Consider the following 15877-nt stretch of genomic DNA (forward strand, 5'->3'; position numbering starts at 1 on the left):
GGGGCCAGGTTTCTTTTTCTGCCAGAGGATGAGGAGGGGAAGTATCCCAGAATCATGGAGTCGTGGCATGGTTTGGCTTAGAAGGGATCTGGAAAATCCCATGGCTGCAACCCCCCTGCTGTGGCTGGGGACCCCTTGCACTAGACCGGCTTGTCTAGAGCTCCATGCAGCCTGGCCTTGAACACTGTCAGGGACGGGACATGCCCACCTTCTCTGGGCAACCTGTTCCAGGAGAGTCTTTTTTCTGAATCCCTTACCTAAACCTAATCTCTCTCCATTTGGATCCATGCTCCCTTGTCCTGTCCTTGCCTGCCCTCGTACAAAGTCCCTGTCCAGCTTTCTTGTGTGTTGCCCTCAGGTACTGGAAGGCCGCAGCTGGATCAAGGCTGGGTCTCTTTCCCAGGCTGAAGAAGCCGAGCTGTGTCAGCCTTTCCTTGCAGGAGAGGAGCTGCAGCCCCGGCACCATCTGGGTGTCCCTGCTGGGCCCCTGCTGCAGCGTGTCCACGTCCTTGCCGTCCGTGCCGGGGAGCCCGGCAGAGGCGGAGGCAGCGCTGCAGGTGCAGGGTCAGCGGCGGGGAGGAGACCCGGCCCTGGCAGCGGCTCCGGGAGCAGCGATTGGCGCTGGGCCGCCCGCACTGCAGAGAGCCGGGGCCCTTGTGCCTGCCCTTGTGCCCAGGGCGCCTTTCCCCGCCGCCCGCCCGCCCGCCCGCTCGGGGGAAATGCCCCCTGTGCCGCCCCTCAGGGCCGCCCCTCGCCGCTGCCCCGGGCGCTCCCGGCGCCGCCTGGAGGGGCCCAGGCCTCGGCCTCACCCTGCTCAGCCCGAGGCCTGGAAAAGCAGATTCAAACACCCACCCAGAAAGTGCCCCAGGATGCCAAGGTCAATCTTTTGTCACCAGCACGGCTTTGCTATCAGAGTCTGGACGGGAGTAGAAAATCACCAGGGGAAAAGAGCATGGACAAGTTCTGCCTTGGCACTACCTCAAGCTGTGGGGTACCAGTTGTTGGTTTCACTGGCTCTGGATTGAAGGCACTTGAGACAGTAATTCATGTTCAGACTCAAGTGTTTATTATTTCTTATCAGTAAAACAGCCTCATTACTGGGAGTTCAGCAGCTTTTCATTAGAAGGCACAAAATGGCCAACAATCTCTTGTTCCAAGGTCTTTTAAGACTAAACTATCCAATTAGGAACTGACACCTAGATTATTTTCCCTTTTAAGCCAATAACTGATCCCAAAGAGCCTGCAATGTGGAATTTCTGCCCAAATACAAAAAGCCACCCAAACTCATGAAGAAGAAGGAAGAAGCATGAAGAAGAAACCCAGGACGAAATACTGTGCCCTCCATTTTGCTTCCATCCACAACATACTAAAAATCCCAAAACCTCAATTTCTCAGAGTCAGAGTGAACCAAAGCCCAAAAACTGGAGGTGATAAGAATGGACTAAAGCCACAACCAAGGAATCAGCATCGCCCTGAAATACCTTTCCCCTTACATCAGCCTGGTGCATATTCATAGAGCCTCATGCATATCCATCAACTACTTTACATATTCCAGGAATGATTTTACATGGCCCCTCCCTGGGTCTGCCTTTTCAGAGCATGTGTGTTTCTTGGCTGTGGTTTTGGCTCCTTCTCTTTATCACCTCCAGGTTTTGGGCCTTGGTGCACTCTGCCTTCAGACGGGGAGTGCTGATAGTTGGCAGATCTGTACAGGTGTCCTCATCCTGGGTGCACTGGATGTTATCCCATCCAAGCAGGCAGTTTAACACAAGCAGCTATTTCACTGATTAATAACAGAAATAAAAACTACATAACAAAGTTACTTTCAGAAACAGTCCCAGTCCATATTTGATCCCAGTCCAGTTGATCTCAGTCTGTGTGGTCCTGATCCATATGGTCCCAGCCTGTGCAGCCCCAATCCAAAGGATCCAAGCCCATATTTGATCCCAGTCCAGGTGATCCCAGCCCATATTTGATCCAAGCCCATCTTTGATCCCAGTCTGTGGGGTCCTGCACACACTCCCTGGGTCTGGAATTCCAGTTCCCAGCCAGGAAAAAATGTTCCTGCCCTTGAACTTCCTTCCTATCCCCGCAACAAATTGCAATAAAACTATAAACAAAGAAATAATAATTGAAATTAAATAAATTATTAAAAAAAATCTCAACTCTTCTTTACAATACTCCAACTATGATTTAACTCAAACCAAAAATAACTATTACTATAATATTACCAATGCATATAAATAAACAAATTATATATCAAGAAATATCTTTTGAAAATTTTAACTCGATGACTAATGTACTTTAGATAAAAAAATCTAAAGAAAAAAACAGGCAATCTAACACCTCTTAGTTAAACAATTCATATTACAAATATACTAAACACAAAACCAAACACCACTATAATTTCTCAGACATTTCAACCAAACAATTAAACTTTAATAACATCCTAAAGTACTCTTGAAAAATTAAAATTATTTTTAAAAAATTGTGTGTGGGTGGTTTTATTTCAATATTGGGTTTTGGATTGTTTGGGTTAGATGATTTAAAAAATGGGAATTTTATAGGAATTGAATCAGCTGAGAAGGTGGCACTCTGCAAACAGAACTGACTGAAAATGAACGGGACAGAATCAGTAACTCGGAAAGTTTTATTTGCTATCAAATACATCCTACACACCCAGGCCCACACAATCCCCATCCCACTGCTCAAAATTGGGATCCCACTTCTCCCAATCTCCTTCCAACCCCATTATACCCTGGTGGCTGTGGAATGGAGAGTTTAGCATGGGATTGAGTTTTTTTGAGGAGGGAACAAGGAATTGAAGGTAGGATTGAGCCTTTTTGGGTTAAAATTCAGTTATTTTCAGAGGGATTTGAGTGGTTTTGAGGTGACAGATAGATCCCTCTTGGCTTTTGGAGTAGAGAGAGATGGAGAAGAGAAAAAAATTCAGGCCAAACAAAGGAGAAGCAGGTAGGTGTGTTCCCAACATGGATCACAGGGAATGTGAGTGACCAGGGCTGTGCCCAAAGTGCCTCCTCCAGTGGGGGATGGAGCTGCAGCAGCGCACGAAGCTCTTCCCGCACTCGGGGCACTCGCAGGGCTTCCCTTACCGGTGCCTCCGTTGGTGTTGGGTCAAGTGAGAGCTCCTGGAGAAGCTCTTCCCACACTGGGGACACTCGTAGGGCCTCTCCCCGGTGTGGATGCGCCGGTGAAGGACGAGGTGGGAGTTGTACTTGAATCCCTTCCCACAGCTGGGGCAGCGGAATGGCCTCTCATCCGTGTGAATCCGATAGTGCTGGAGGAGATGGGAGCTGGTCTGAAAACTCTTCCGGCATTTATCACACTCGTAGGGCCTCTCCCCTGTGTGGATGCGCCGATGGGTGACGAGGGCGGAGTTGCGCTTGAATCCCTTCCCACAGTCGGGGCATTGGAATGGCCTCTCCTCTGTGTGACTCTGATAGTGCAGGAGGAGATTGGAGCTGGTCTGAAACCTCTTCCCACACTTGGAGCACTCATAGGGTCTCTCCCCAGTGTGGATCCTCTGGTGCCTGATCAGCTCGGAGTTCCACCTGAAGCTCTTCCCACACTCCATGCACATGTGGGGCTTCTCCCCATCATGGAGCTGCTCATGGAGCACCAGCTCCGAGCTCTGGCTCCATCTCCGGCCTCCTTCCCGGCCCAGGCTGGCTCTTTCCCCCTCACATCCCCGCCATCTGCGTTTGCAGCCCCTCCTCGTGCGGCATCTCCGGGCCTTTTCCTCCCCGTTGGCTTCCTGCGCCGTGGAGCCGCTCAAAACGGCCTCTGCCACCAGGTTCTGCCGCGGGCATTTGTCCTCCCTGCTCTCCATGCTCAGCTCCTGCCCTGGGCGAGGAAGGACAAGGACAGCATGGGATTTGCCTCCGTGCCACAGGCAAGGGCAACCAGATCCCCCCAGGCCGTCTCTGGGGACGCACTGCCCCCTCTTGGCTCTCCCCATTTCGGGATGCCGGGGCTCTTTGGGCTCCCGGGCTCCCTTCTCCCCTCATTCTCTGCTCTGGGCTGCAGCGGCTCCAAGGAGTCCCCCCTGCCCCTCTCCAGGCTCTTGAGGCTCCCGCCAATGGCGGCGCTCCCCCCTCTCTGGCCTCCCCACTTTGGCCTCCTGGGGCACACAGGGCTCTGCTCCTCCAGGCTGCCTCTGCCGGCAGCCGCCACCGCCACCCCCCGATGTCCCCCCGAGGGGCCTTTTCCGCTCAGCCTTGGACTTCTTCGTTCTCCAAACATCCCCCCAAAAACCCAACCCAGGGACCCCCCGGGATATCCGGGCCGGGCTCCCCCTCCCCGCTCACCGGAGCCATGGGGGGGGGGGGCGATGATCCCACAGGTGGGGGCTGCGAATTCAGGCACGGATCGAGACCGCGTGGCTCCCGCAGCTCAGCCTTGATCCGCCCTGGTCCCTCCTCTTCCTCTTCCTCCCGCTCCTCCTCTGTCCTATCTCCACCTCCCTCTCCTCCTCCCCCCTAACCCCGCCTCCTTCACTGCTCTTTCTCCTCCCGCTCCTCCTCTTCCATCCCCCCTCCTCCTCCTCCCCTGTCTTATCCCCACCTCCTGCTCCTCTTCCATCCCGCCCCTTCCATTCCTTCTCCTCCTCCTCCCCCTTACCCCGCCTCCTCCTCCCCCTCCATCCCTGCCCTTCCCTCCCTCCTCCTCCTCCCCCAGCAGCAGCCACACCCTCGGTGCCCCGTTCCCGCAGCCCTCGCAGCCCGCGGCAGCAGCGGCGATGGAGCCGGGCCAGGTCGGCATGGGCAGCGCGGGGCTCTCGGCTGCTCCCAGCCGCTGCGGGCGGGGGGAACCCGGCCCGGGCCAAAGGAGAGGCAAACTGGGCAAACTGGGGGCAGATCACAAAGCTAAGGATGCAGCAGAAAATGGAGCTGAAAGAGTTATGTTAATATTAACTCCAAACGAGGAAAAACTGGAAATTCCAAAGTTTAGGGAAGCCGAGAAAAAAGAATTAAACAAGATAGGAAATGAACAAGATAAATCAGGGAAATAGAAACTTCTACATGACTTAATAAAATGTGCTTACTAGGAAAAGATTAGAAGACGTGCATCAGAAACCCCACTGGCGTACTCAAGCTTTGTGTGATCATTTTTTAAGGAATTTTGGGTGCACTGGGATTTTTGGTGTAGCAAAGCAAGTAACTGAAAGATGCTTAATTTGCCAAAGGATAAAGAAAAAGGTGATGAGAAAAACAACATTAGGAGGTCATGAGTTAGCTCGCCGACCATTTCAAAATATCCAAGCAGAAGTTTAGATTTGTTAGGTTCTGGATTTATTTGGAAAAAAACCCATTTAATCTAGAAGAAAGAGAATATGCCATATGTTAGACAGGAGATTTTAGGAGAATAAAAATCTTTGAAGTATCAGAAACACCCGAGGAAAAAACCAAGAAAATAAAAAGGGGAAATGAAAGGGAGGGGAACAAGAGGAAAAGTCAGAAAGAGAGTGGGATCCTCTGCAGCTCTTGCCCCCTCCGTTGGCGGCCGAGGCGCCTGTCCCGGGTCCCGGCTCGCTGCCCGCCTCAGCTCCGCCTGCCCCGGTTTCCATCCCAGGTGCGGGCTCACTGCCCAGGGCAGCTCCACCTGCCCCGGCGCTGGCGGTGAATTTGTGTGCCCTGGCCCCACTGCCCGGCCCGCGGCCGCTCTGCCGGCCATGCTGGGCAAGATGGGGTTGCTCTGTCCTGCCGCGTGGGCCGAGGTCACCGCGCCGACCGCACCGAGGGCGGGTCCCAGCCATCCCATCCCCGGCTGCCCTGCCCGTGCCAGCTGCGCTGGGCAGCGCCGCTGCTGCTGCCGGGGTCTCCCACCTGCCTTTTCTCTGCCGGGAGCTGCCGGATCAGCCGCCATAAGCCATGTGGGGGCTGCCCACGCTCCGGCTCGGCCTCCACGGGAAGATCCCCCTCTGGCGATTCCGGCAGCAGACCCTGCCCACATTCCGACCGAGCCTCGGCGGGATATCCTCCCCTGACCCCTCCTGCTCTGAGTTACGTCCCCTTGGTAACCACAGCTCCTGCTGTTCAGGGAAAATCCCTCTCTCTACAGGAAGCACCTTATCGAAACACTAGGAGCTCAGTTAAAAGGCAGCCCTCTCCAAATTCTTTCTCAAAACACGGGAGAAAGGCTACAGAAGGTAAAAAAGTGAAAGAGTTAGATGAAGGGATTGCTCTATTGCCGTTCAGAGAGGTTCCCATGGCAGGGATGCGCTGCCCCGCCCCGCGGGAGCCACCGGCGCCCCTGCCGGCCGTGCCCGGAACTGCACCCAAGGGGAAAGCGCCGCGGCCGAAAGGCCGGGACCGGCTCCGGGCTCTGTTTGTTGTCACTGCCGGAGCTGTTGATACACACTACTATTATTATATTATACACACTAGTAAAGAACCGTTATTCCTAATCCCATATCTTTGCCTGAGAGCCCCTTGATTTCACTATCCTAAAAATTAAGAGGGAGGGGCTTTGCATTCTCCATTCCAAGAGAGGCTTTTTCTGCCTTCCCAAGCAGACACCTGTCTTGTAAAGCAAGACAAGCACCCACAGGCACTGAGGGGGGCTGCAGGAGGGGCAGAAGAAGGCCCTGCAGCACTTGGGCACAAAGGCCCAGCAGGTGAATGCAAGAAGGGAGCAGCAAAAGGCCAAGCTGAAGGCAAAGGCCAGGGCAGAGCTCCTACAGCCCCTGAGGGATCAGCCCCAGGGCCCAAGGGGGCCCCAGCACCCAGGGCACGGCTCGGCCACAAGCACCCGGCAGAGGCATTGCCCTCCTCGGCAGGGCACAGCCCACCCAAACAGCCCCTGGCAAGGAATCAGGGCTCCGGCTGCAGGGCACAAGGACACTGCAAGCAGAGACAGCAGCACCCTCAGGACCAGCAAGTCCAGCCCGTGATGGACATGGATTGGCAGGGCTGTCACAGCTCCCATCACACCAGGGACCCTCCACACTGGAGCCCTTGAGAACATTCAGGTGGGTCTGCATTGAGAGGAGGCATTTTCTGATGGACACAGGGGCCTCTCAATCTGCTCTGAATCTTAGACCTAAAGGGGAAAATAGTAAAGAATATTTTAATTTTTAAGGGAATGAGTGGGAAAGATGAGCAGGTATGATTTGTTCAACCACTATTAGAAGCTGTGGGGGATAGGTTTGAAATAAATTTCTTTTTCTTCTTCCTGTGATTGTAATTAACTAGGAAGGAGTTTGAGAGCTGGATTTTAATACTGTAAAAAGGGATACAGAGGCTAGTTCTGTTGTACCTCTGTGTCAAAAGTCTGACAAGGCCTATGCTGAAGTGAACCCAGAAGTGTGGGCAGTCCCAGGGAAGTACAGAAAATTAGATATGGAGCCTCTACAAATTAAAGCAACCAGGACAAGCAATACCCTGTTCCAAGAGAGGGAAGGAAGGGCTCACAGCCTGGTATTGAGTCCCTGTTAAAGGCAGGGCATTGGAGCCAAGGGTGTCTCCCTACAACACTCCTATCTTGCCAGTCAACAAACTGGATGGATGGACACAAGGAGGAAACACAGAATTTTCAAGTGTTAAAATTAAGATTAACTGAGGCGAGTGGCCTGGGCCTTCCAGACAGGGAAAAAGAATTTGAATTATAGGTGGACGTTAAACAGGGTCTTGCCAAAGGAATTCTTGTGCTAAAATGTTTAACCCAGTGGCCAGAGAGCAGCCTCATTGTCTGCAGAATTGTGCAGCCACAGCTTCCGTGGGAGCAGAGGCTGAAAACTGATGACAACAGGAGGATCTCCTAGAGTTCAAGTCTGGCATCAAGTTAAAGCTTTGACAACCAAAAGAGCCTCTAAATGGATGAGCAGGGCTCGGTGATTACAGTATGAAACTTGTTCAATGGCACAGGAGGATTCAGAACTGAGGACAGGGCAAGGGTTTAACCCAGCCTCCTGTTTGAACAGCCTGGAGAGGGGCTGGCAAGGAACCCAGGACTGCACTCAAGGGACAGAGCTCCCGAGCCAGGCTGGGAGAGATTGATGGGACATTCCCTGGCCTGAGGGAGACAATGTGTTTGTGGATGGCTCTGCAAGGGCAGCAGAAGGGAAAAGACCTACAAGACAGGCTGTTATTAAGGAAGGGGAATCAGACAAAGCGCAGGTCACCGGCCCATGCTCAGCTCAACCCAAGGAGCTGTGGGTGCTTGTAAGAGCCTGGCACTGAAATGCCCTGAGCAGGAAGGCTTCAATATCTTCTGCTGACACCATGGCACCTAACAGGGGGGCAAAAGCAATTCTGACTGCTTCAGCAATCACTGGATCACTTATTAACCTATTGCTAAAACAAATAATTCAAAGATAATGGATTGTGGAAGCAATAGATTCAGATGGGGAACTCATTTTACAGGAAAGACCCTTCAGGGGGTTATGGCAGCTTTAGGAATACAATGGGACCTCCATAACCCCTGGCAAGCCCAGAGCTCGGGTTGGGTAGAAAGAATGAATGGGGAAATAAAGAAACACCTTTGGAAGCCGGAGATGGAAACCAAGATGCCATGGGTACAGCTTTTGCCATTGGCCTTGGCAAGAAAAAGAGCCAGACCCAAGGCAGATATTCAATTATCTCCCTTGGAATTCATGTCTGGAATTCCTTACCTGGGCAATTCTCCACCTAGTGCAGGGTGGAAATAAGGGATGTAAATGTAAGGCAGGCTGTAGCCAGGATCCTGTCTCCTGTGGAATCTCTCCCCCAGGAAGCTGGGCTGGCACAGAGCCTGCCCTGGGACTTTGCTGTTGCCAACACGCAGCCAGGCCATCGGCTCCTGCCTAAGGAGTGCAAAGCAGCACCACTGGTGGCCAAGGGGCCCACGCCAAGTGTCCCTGAGGCCAGAAACAGCCGCCAGCACAGCTGAGCACGGGGGACCCCTCAGCCTGGCCTCAGGGGCTCTGAAGCCCCGGAGATTTGCACTTCCCGCCTGCAGCAGGACCATGGGAGCCGCCCTGAGCCTGCCCTGAAGGCAACGCAGCAGCAGCCAGGGCTCCACAGCGGGCCAAGCCCCTGGGCCTGCCCACAGATCCTCTGCTCAAACCCTCGGGAATCCTGGCCACCCTCCCCTGGCACCTCCAGCCACTGCGGCCAAGCCTCGCTGCCGCTGCTGCAGCTCCAGCGCTGGCTGGGCCTGCACTGCCACAGCTGCTGGGGAGCACCGCGGCACAATTCCACCCTGGGGCTCACTCACACCCACACTCTGGGCTGCCTGCGACTGCACTGCTGCAAAATGTACCCATCCTGCTTCTTTTAAATCTTATTTCTCTGCTCAGAAAGGTTTCTCTACTCAAAGGTTTGCCTTTGGGAAAGAAATTTTAAAGGTTTTATTTAAGGGGTTCCCAGTCTGTTCGGATGTTAAACTCATCTCCACCACTCAATGGAGACGGGTTTAACATCCGAACAGACTGGGAATAGCCCAAAAGACACCCACAGAGATAACGACCAGCAACAAAACATCAACGCCCCGCAGCAAACAGCAACCAACAGCTACCCCAGACACTGCCCCCGCACAGCTGGAGACACCTGGTCTGGAAAAGGCTGAGAAGGAAATCCAGGAGTGTGGGCGGAATTCACAGCAGAGGGGAAGAAATCCGAGTCTAATAGGAAACCAAACACTAAAAACTTACACGACTTGGAAGCAATGAACATTAAAGCAGTGGATTTAGATTGGTTCAGACTACGTAAAGTTTAGGAAAAATCGAGTAAAACTGACATGTCATGGAATGATGTTTTCTGCACAGCCGGGCTATGTGTGGATGAAAGTATTTCTGTTGCACATCCTGGCCAGAACCAAGCAATGCCTTGACTCTCTCACACTAAAGAGATTCTTGGAGAGTTTTTGTTTTCCCTACAGTTTCAGTGATAAGATTACAACATGAGAAACATTTTTTATAATAATCCTACTTTATATTGTCAGGTAGGTTTGGGACAGAAGGGTGAGAATCAATTTTTGGTCAGGTTTTTTCCATGTTCGCCTTTATGTTGCATTTTGCAAAATTGAAGAACTTTAACCGTGATACTTTTAACTCTTAAATAGTTAATACTTTTTTTAAAAAAAGCAGGGTGAAGCTGCAAAGGGAAACAGCAAATGGAGAATGTTGGGAAAACTTCACTATAAATAAATGGGGGGGAATTGAGATGAGGGACTACATTTTGTTCGTCATGAAAAAGAGACCAGTGTGTTACAAGAGTTGTCTGCTGACTATTTCTGTACTACTTCATGAGATATGAGCTACAAGGATACCAGGGAAGGGGTTGCAGGAGCCCACACATAGTCCCACCCAGCAAATGGTACAAACAGATAACTCACAGAAATAACGACCAGGGAAAGGCTGGGGAAAGGGCAGGGGCAGATAAACAGCCAGCAGGGAAACCTTTCCCGCTGACAAATGGTACAAGCAGATAACTCACAGAGATAACGACCAGGGAAAAGCTGGGGAAGGGGCAGGGGCAGATAAACAGTTTGCAAGGCAGGACATTTGCCTGCTTAAGCTTGATAGGGCACATATTGCGTTAATCATAAGATTTTGGTAATTTTCCACGGAGAAGTCACCAAATAAGGACATAGGGTGAAGAAGACGCGGCTGAGGAAGACTCCACAGCCTTTATCACTGACCACCAGGAGACAGAAGGATGACCCCCTAGCAACAACCAGCACAGGCGCAGAGAACTCCGAGATAACATGGACTCCTGAAGGATGGAGAGGATAAAAGGACTGAATCAGAAACTAGTTGGGGCGGCAGTAGGTGGAGCTGAGACTCCCCTGTCGCCCAGCGCTGAGCCTTTGCTTACGTAGTATAACTGCTTCAATAATTAATAAATTCTTTGATTGGAAATTACTCATTTTGAGTCAATTTTATAACAATTTGGTGTCGTGACTCGGATGAGAGTTTGGATCGGGTAAGATCTACCCAGAGTGGGGGGCGCCTCATCCAGTGCTTTCCGGGTGGCCCCTCTGGGAGAACCTCCGCCACTCTCACCGACGACCCTAAAATATATACTAGTAAGCAAACGGGACAAATTATACCAGTGAACCCCTTAATAATCTGTGCACGGAGTCCGGACGAAGACGCAGGACGCGTAAGTATAAAAGGGAATCCGTTCGGGCGGGGTTGGGATCCCGGACTGTGGCGGTGGACAAGTGTGAATGAGAGGGGGGCCGGCAGCCGGACTCTCCAAGTGAGTGCGGACCCTTGAGTAGTGCGGTTCCCGCAGACCCGCGAGGGCTCGGGCCACAAAAAAGGGGAAGTGAAAGGAATTTGAGAGTGAAAGAAGGCACTCCGGACGAATGGGGCAGGGGAAAAAGCAAGACCCCAACCCAAGTCAAACTCCCCCCCATTCCAAGGGACAGCCCCCTAGGATTCATGCTTAGTAATTGGAAGCATTACCCGGAGACCGAGACTAAGGATAGGGCCAGAATGATACATTATTGCATGGAAGTATGGGGTGGGAAAGAGATTTCCAAAAAAGTTTTTTGGCCCGTGTTTGGATCATCTGAAGACTGGGTTCGACAGGACTTGAACCTATGGGTAAATTCTAAAGAGCCCTTCTCGTAAGAGGAGAGTGATTATGCCAAAATATGGGTAGCAAGACCCGAAGTGTATGTTTTCCAATTAAGAGAAGGGAAAGGGGATCCGGACAAAAAGGGGAAGAGGGACAATCATTTGGGCGACTTAATTATAGCACCGCCCCCATATGTCCCACTGCTAGCACCCAATGCCCCACCACCTCCACAACCACCTGCACCGAACAATGATGAAGAGGGTAACCAAGGGGAGGTTAACCAAACCGGTTACCAAGGCCCGATTACAAGGAGCCGCAGTAGGGTTGAGACGGGGCTATTCCCTCTACGGGAGATGCCCATGGGTGGACCACAGGCGGGTATAGGATTTATTACTGTCCCCTTGAGTTCGGCAGATGTACGAGACTTTAAGAAGGACATGGGACATTTATTAGAGGACCCTTTTGGGGTAGCCGAGAGGGTCGACCAGTTCTTAGGACCAAACATCTATACCTGGGAAGAAATGCAGACCATTTTGGGCATTCTGTTCTCTACTGAAGAACAGAATATGATAAGAAGGGAAGGAATGCGTATTTGGGACACGCAGCATGTCCAAGGCCCGGCTGCGGACGCTAAATGGCCCCTACAGAACCCCCATTGGGACCACCAAAATGCGGCACATAGAACACATATGCAGGATTTAAGGACCATAATTATTCAGGGGATTAGGGACTCAGTCCTGAGGGGGCAAAATATAGATCGGGCATTCAACGATAGGCAAAAGAAGGACGAGTCGCCTACGGAATGGCTCGAGAGATTACGGCGGAACTTACGATTGTACTCCAGAATGGACCCCGATAGCCAAACTTCACAGTCAATGCTGAAAGTCCATTTCGTTTTAAAATCGTGGGACGACATAAAGAAGAAAATCCAGAAGTTAGAGGACTGGCAGGACAGGGGGCTGGATGAACTGCTTAGGGAGGCACAGAAAGTATATGTCCGTAGGGACGACGAAAGAGACCGCAGACAAGTAAGGTTGATGGTCGCAGCAACAGGTGGGGGGAGGTACCAAAGAGAAGGGCGAAAGGGAGGTTCGAATGAACAAAAAGAGAAAAGTATAGGGGAGTCAGAAGGGGTGAAGGTGTGTTTTTATTGCGGAAAAAAAGGGCATTTTAAGCGAGAATGTAGAGTCCGAATCAGAGACGAGAAGCAGTTCCAAATGGACTAGGGGGGTCAGGGGCTCTATTTGGTGGGGACCCGGAAAAATCATAAAGAGCCCTTGATAAAACTTAAAGTGGGTCCCCACAACCAAGAAATGGAATTCTTGGTAGATACGGGGGCAGAAAGATCCATGGTACAGAACCTACCAAAAGGATGTACCATCTCTAAAGAAACTGCCACTGTCATAGGGGCAAAAGGGGAACCTTTTGAAGTACAAATCATAAAAAATGTGACTATAGAATCAGGATCCAAAATAGGGATGGGAAATCTATTATTGGTACCCAAGTCAGATTATAATCTGCTCGGGCGAGACATGATTATAGAATTAGGGATTAGTATAGGTGTAGATAATAAGGAATTAAAAATTAAATTATGCCCTTTAAGGGTAGAAGATGAAAAGCAAATTAACCCCGAAGTCTGGTACACGCCTGAGAGCGTGGGACAGCTAAAAATCACTCCATTTTCGGTAACTATCAAAAATCCGGATGTCCCCGTCCGAATTAAGCAATACCCATTATCCCCAGAAGGGAGACGAGGATTAAAACCAGAAATAGAAAGGTTGTTGAATAATGGATTGTTAGAACCCTGCATGTCTCCATTCAATACTCCCATCCTACCAGTTAAAAAGCCAAACGGCACCTATCGATTGGTGCATGATTTAAGGGAAATAAACAAGCGAACTGTAGCCCGGTTCCCGGTGGTGGCAAATCCTTATACCCTCTTGACTAAACTGGGGCCTGAGAATTTATGGTACAGTGTTATAGATTTCAAAGATGCCTTTTGGGCATGCCCTTTGGCTAAAGAAAGCCGGGATTATTTTGCATTTGAATGGGAAGACCCCGATACGGGAAGGAGACAACAATTAAGATGGACGGTACTCCCTCAAGGATTCACTGAGTCCCCTAATCTCTTCAGGCAGGCTTTAGAGCAAATTTTACAGGATTACCAAGTGGGGCCAGGGGTTACATTAATCCAATACGTAGATGATCTACTCCTGGCGGGGCAGCAGGAAGAGAATGTACGGAAAGAAAGTATTAAGTTATTGAACTTTTTAGGATTAAAGGGATTGAAAGTCTCCAAGGCAAAACTACAATTTGTCAAAGAAGAAGTAAAATACCTAGGCCATTATCTAAAGAAAGGAGAGAAGAGAATAGACCCCGAACGAATACAGGCGATTTTAGCATTACCAATTCCAAGAAATAAGAGACAAATCAGGCAAATACTTGGACTAACTGGTTATTGTCGACAATGGATTGAAAACTACAGTAGTAAGGCGACTTTCTTGTATCAGAAACTTACTCAAGAGGGACTCCTAAAATGGGATCAGGAGGACACCGAAAGGCTGCAAGAGCTTAAAGAGAGCCTAATCCATGCCCCGGTATTAAGTTTACCTAATACTAATAGACCCTTCTTTTTGTTCATAAACGTAGACAAGGGGGTCGCATATGGGGTCCTTACTCAAGAATGGGCAGAGAAAAGGAAACCGGTGGCTTATCTATCAAAGATCTTGGACCCAGTAAGCAGAGGATGGCCTATGTGCTTACAAGCAATTGTAGGATGTGCTCTTTTGGTAGAAGAAGCCCGGAAAATTACATTTAATAGCAGCCTGAAAGTGCTGTCCCCCCATAACATACGGGGAGTCTTACAGCAAAAGGCTGAAAAATGGATCTCAGACGCAAGGCTTCTAAAATATGAAGGAATATTAATTGAGGCTCCAAATTTAACTCTAGAAACTACTAATATCCAAAATCCAGCTTCCTTCTTATATGGAGGACCAGAAGAAGCACTAACACATGATTGTATAGTGACTATAGAAGAACAGACAAAAATCAGACCAGATTTGGAAGAAGAAGAATTGGAAAAAGGAGAAAGACTGTTTGTGGATGGATCCTCCAGAGTAGTTGAGGGAAGGAGAAAATCAGGATATGCTATAATAAGGGGACCCAACCTGGAAGTGATAGAATCGGGACCCCTTAGTGGATCCTGGTCCGCCCAAGCATGTGAACTATATGCTGTACTACGAGCCCTGGAATGGTTAACAGGAAAAGATGGGACTATTTTGACGGACTCGAAATATAGCTATGGGGTAGTCCATACATTTGGCAAAATATGGGAGGAAAGAGGACTAATAAATTCACAAGGGAAAGATTTAGTTCACCGTAAATTAATATTAGACGTGCTCAGTGCCCTACGAAAACCCCGAAAAATAGCTATAGTTCACCTGAAAGGTCACCAGAAAGGACTGGATTTGAGAAGTAGGGGAAATAATGCAGCTGACCAGGAGGCTAAACGGGCTGCCCTGAGACTCCTCACTTTGCAGGAAAACATAGAACACTCCCAAACGCCAGAACCTGACCCCGACATCAAGTTTAATAAAGAGGAAGAGAATAAAATACAAAAACTAGGAGCTAAAAGGGATGCACAAGGAGCATGGAAATTAGCAGATGGCAGAGAAATAATACCTAGAGCATTGGCACATAGATTACTGACTAAGATACATCAAAAAACACATTGGGGATCACAGGGATTGGTAGATTATTTTGCTGCAAAGTATGTGAGTGTGGGAATCTGGGACATTGCCAAACAAGTAACCAGAGGATGCCTAATTTGCTTACAAGTAAATAGAAAAAATTTGAGAAAATTACCGGAGGGAGGCCGACCGCTAGTGAAAAGGCCTTTCTCCCACATTCAGATAGATTTCACCGAGCTCCCCAAAGTAGGGAGAACCAAATATTTCTTGGTCTTGGTGGACCACCTAACACATTTTGTGGAAGCCTTCCCAACCGTAAGAGAAACAGCCAAAGTAGTTACGAAAATATTGATGGAAGAGATAATCCCGAGATACGGGGTCCCAGAAGTCATTGACTCAGATAGAGGGCCGCATTTTATTTCCCAAGTTACCCAAAACTTAGCAACAGCTCTGGGCATACGGTGGGAACAACATGCCCCCTGGCATCCCCAGAGCTCTGGACGAGTTGAACGAATGAATGGGGAAATAAAAAAGCAATTGACCAAACTGGTAGCAGAAACCAATTTGACCTGGGTTAAATGTATTCCTCTAGCGTTGCTAAATATAAGAACAAGACCTAGAGCTGATTTAGGGGTATCACCCTTTGAAATGATGTATGGG

The 15877-nt window shown here is 50.0% G+C and overlaps 1 protein-coding gene across 1 annotated transcript in view; it reads right to left on the reverse strand.

Moving 5' to 3' along the window:
• Positions 1-15877, reverse strand: part of LOC143696082 (uncharacterized) — a 164561-nt gene that overhangs the window by 72725 nt on the left and 75959 nt on the right. Inside the window, exon 2 of the mRNA XM_077191287.1 lies at positions 3169-3859. Within this exon, the coding sequence (XP_077047402.1) occupies positions 3169-3850 (682 nt within the window). The 5' untranslated portion in view covers positions 3851-3859. The remainder of the gene's footprint in view (positions 1-3168; positions 3860-15877) is intronic.

Source organism: Agelaius phoeniceus, chromosome 28 (genome assembly GCF_051311805.1).
Source record: "Agelaius phoeniceus isolate bAgePho1 chromosome 28, bAgePho1.hap1, whole genome shotgun sequence".
NCBI classification, from domain to species: domain Eukaryota; kingdom Metazoa; phylum Chordata; class Aves; order Passeriformes; family Icteridae; genus Agelaius; species Agelaius phoeniceus.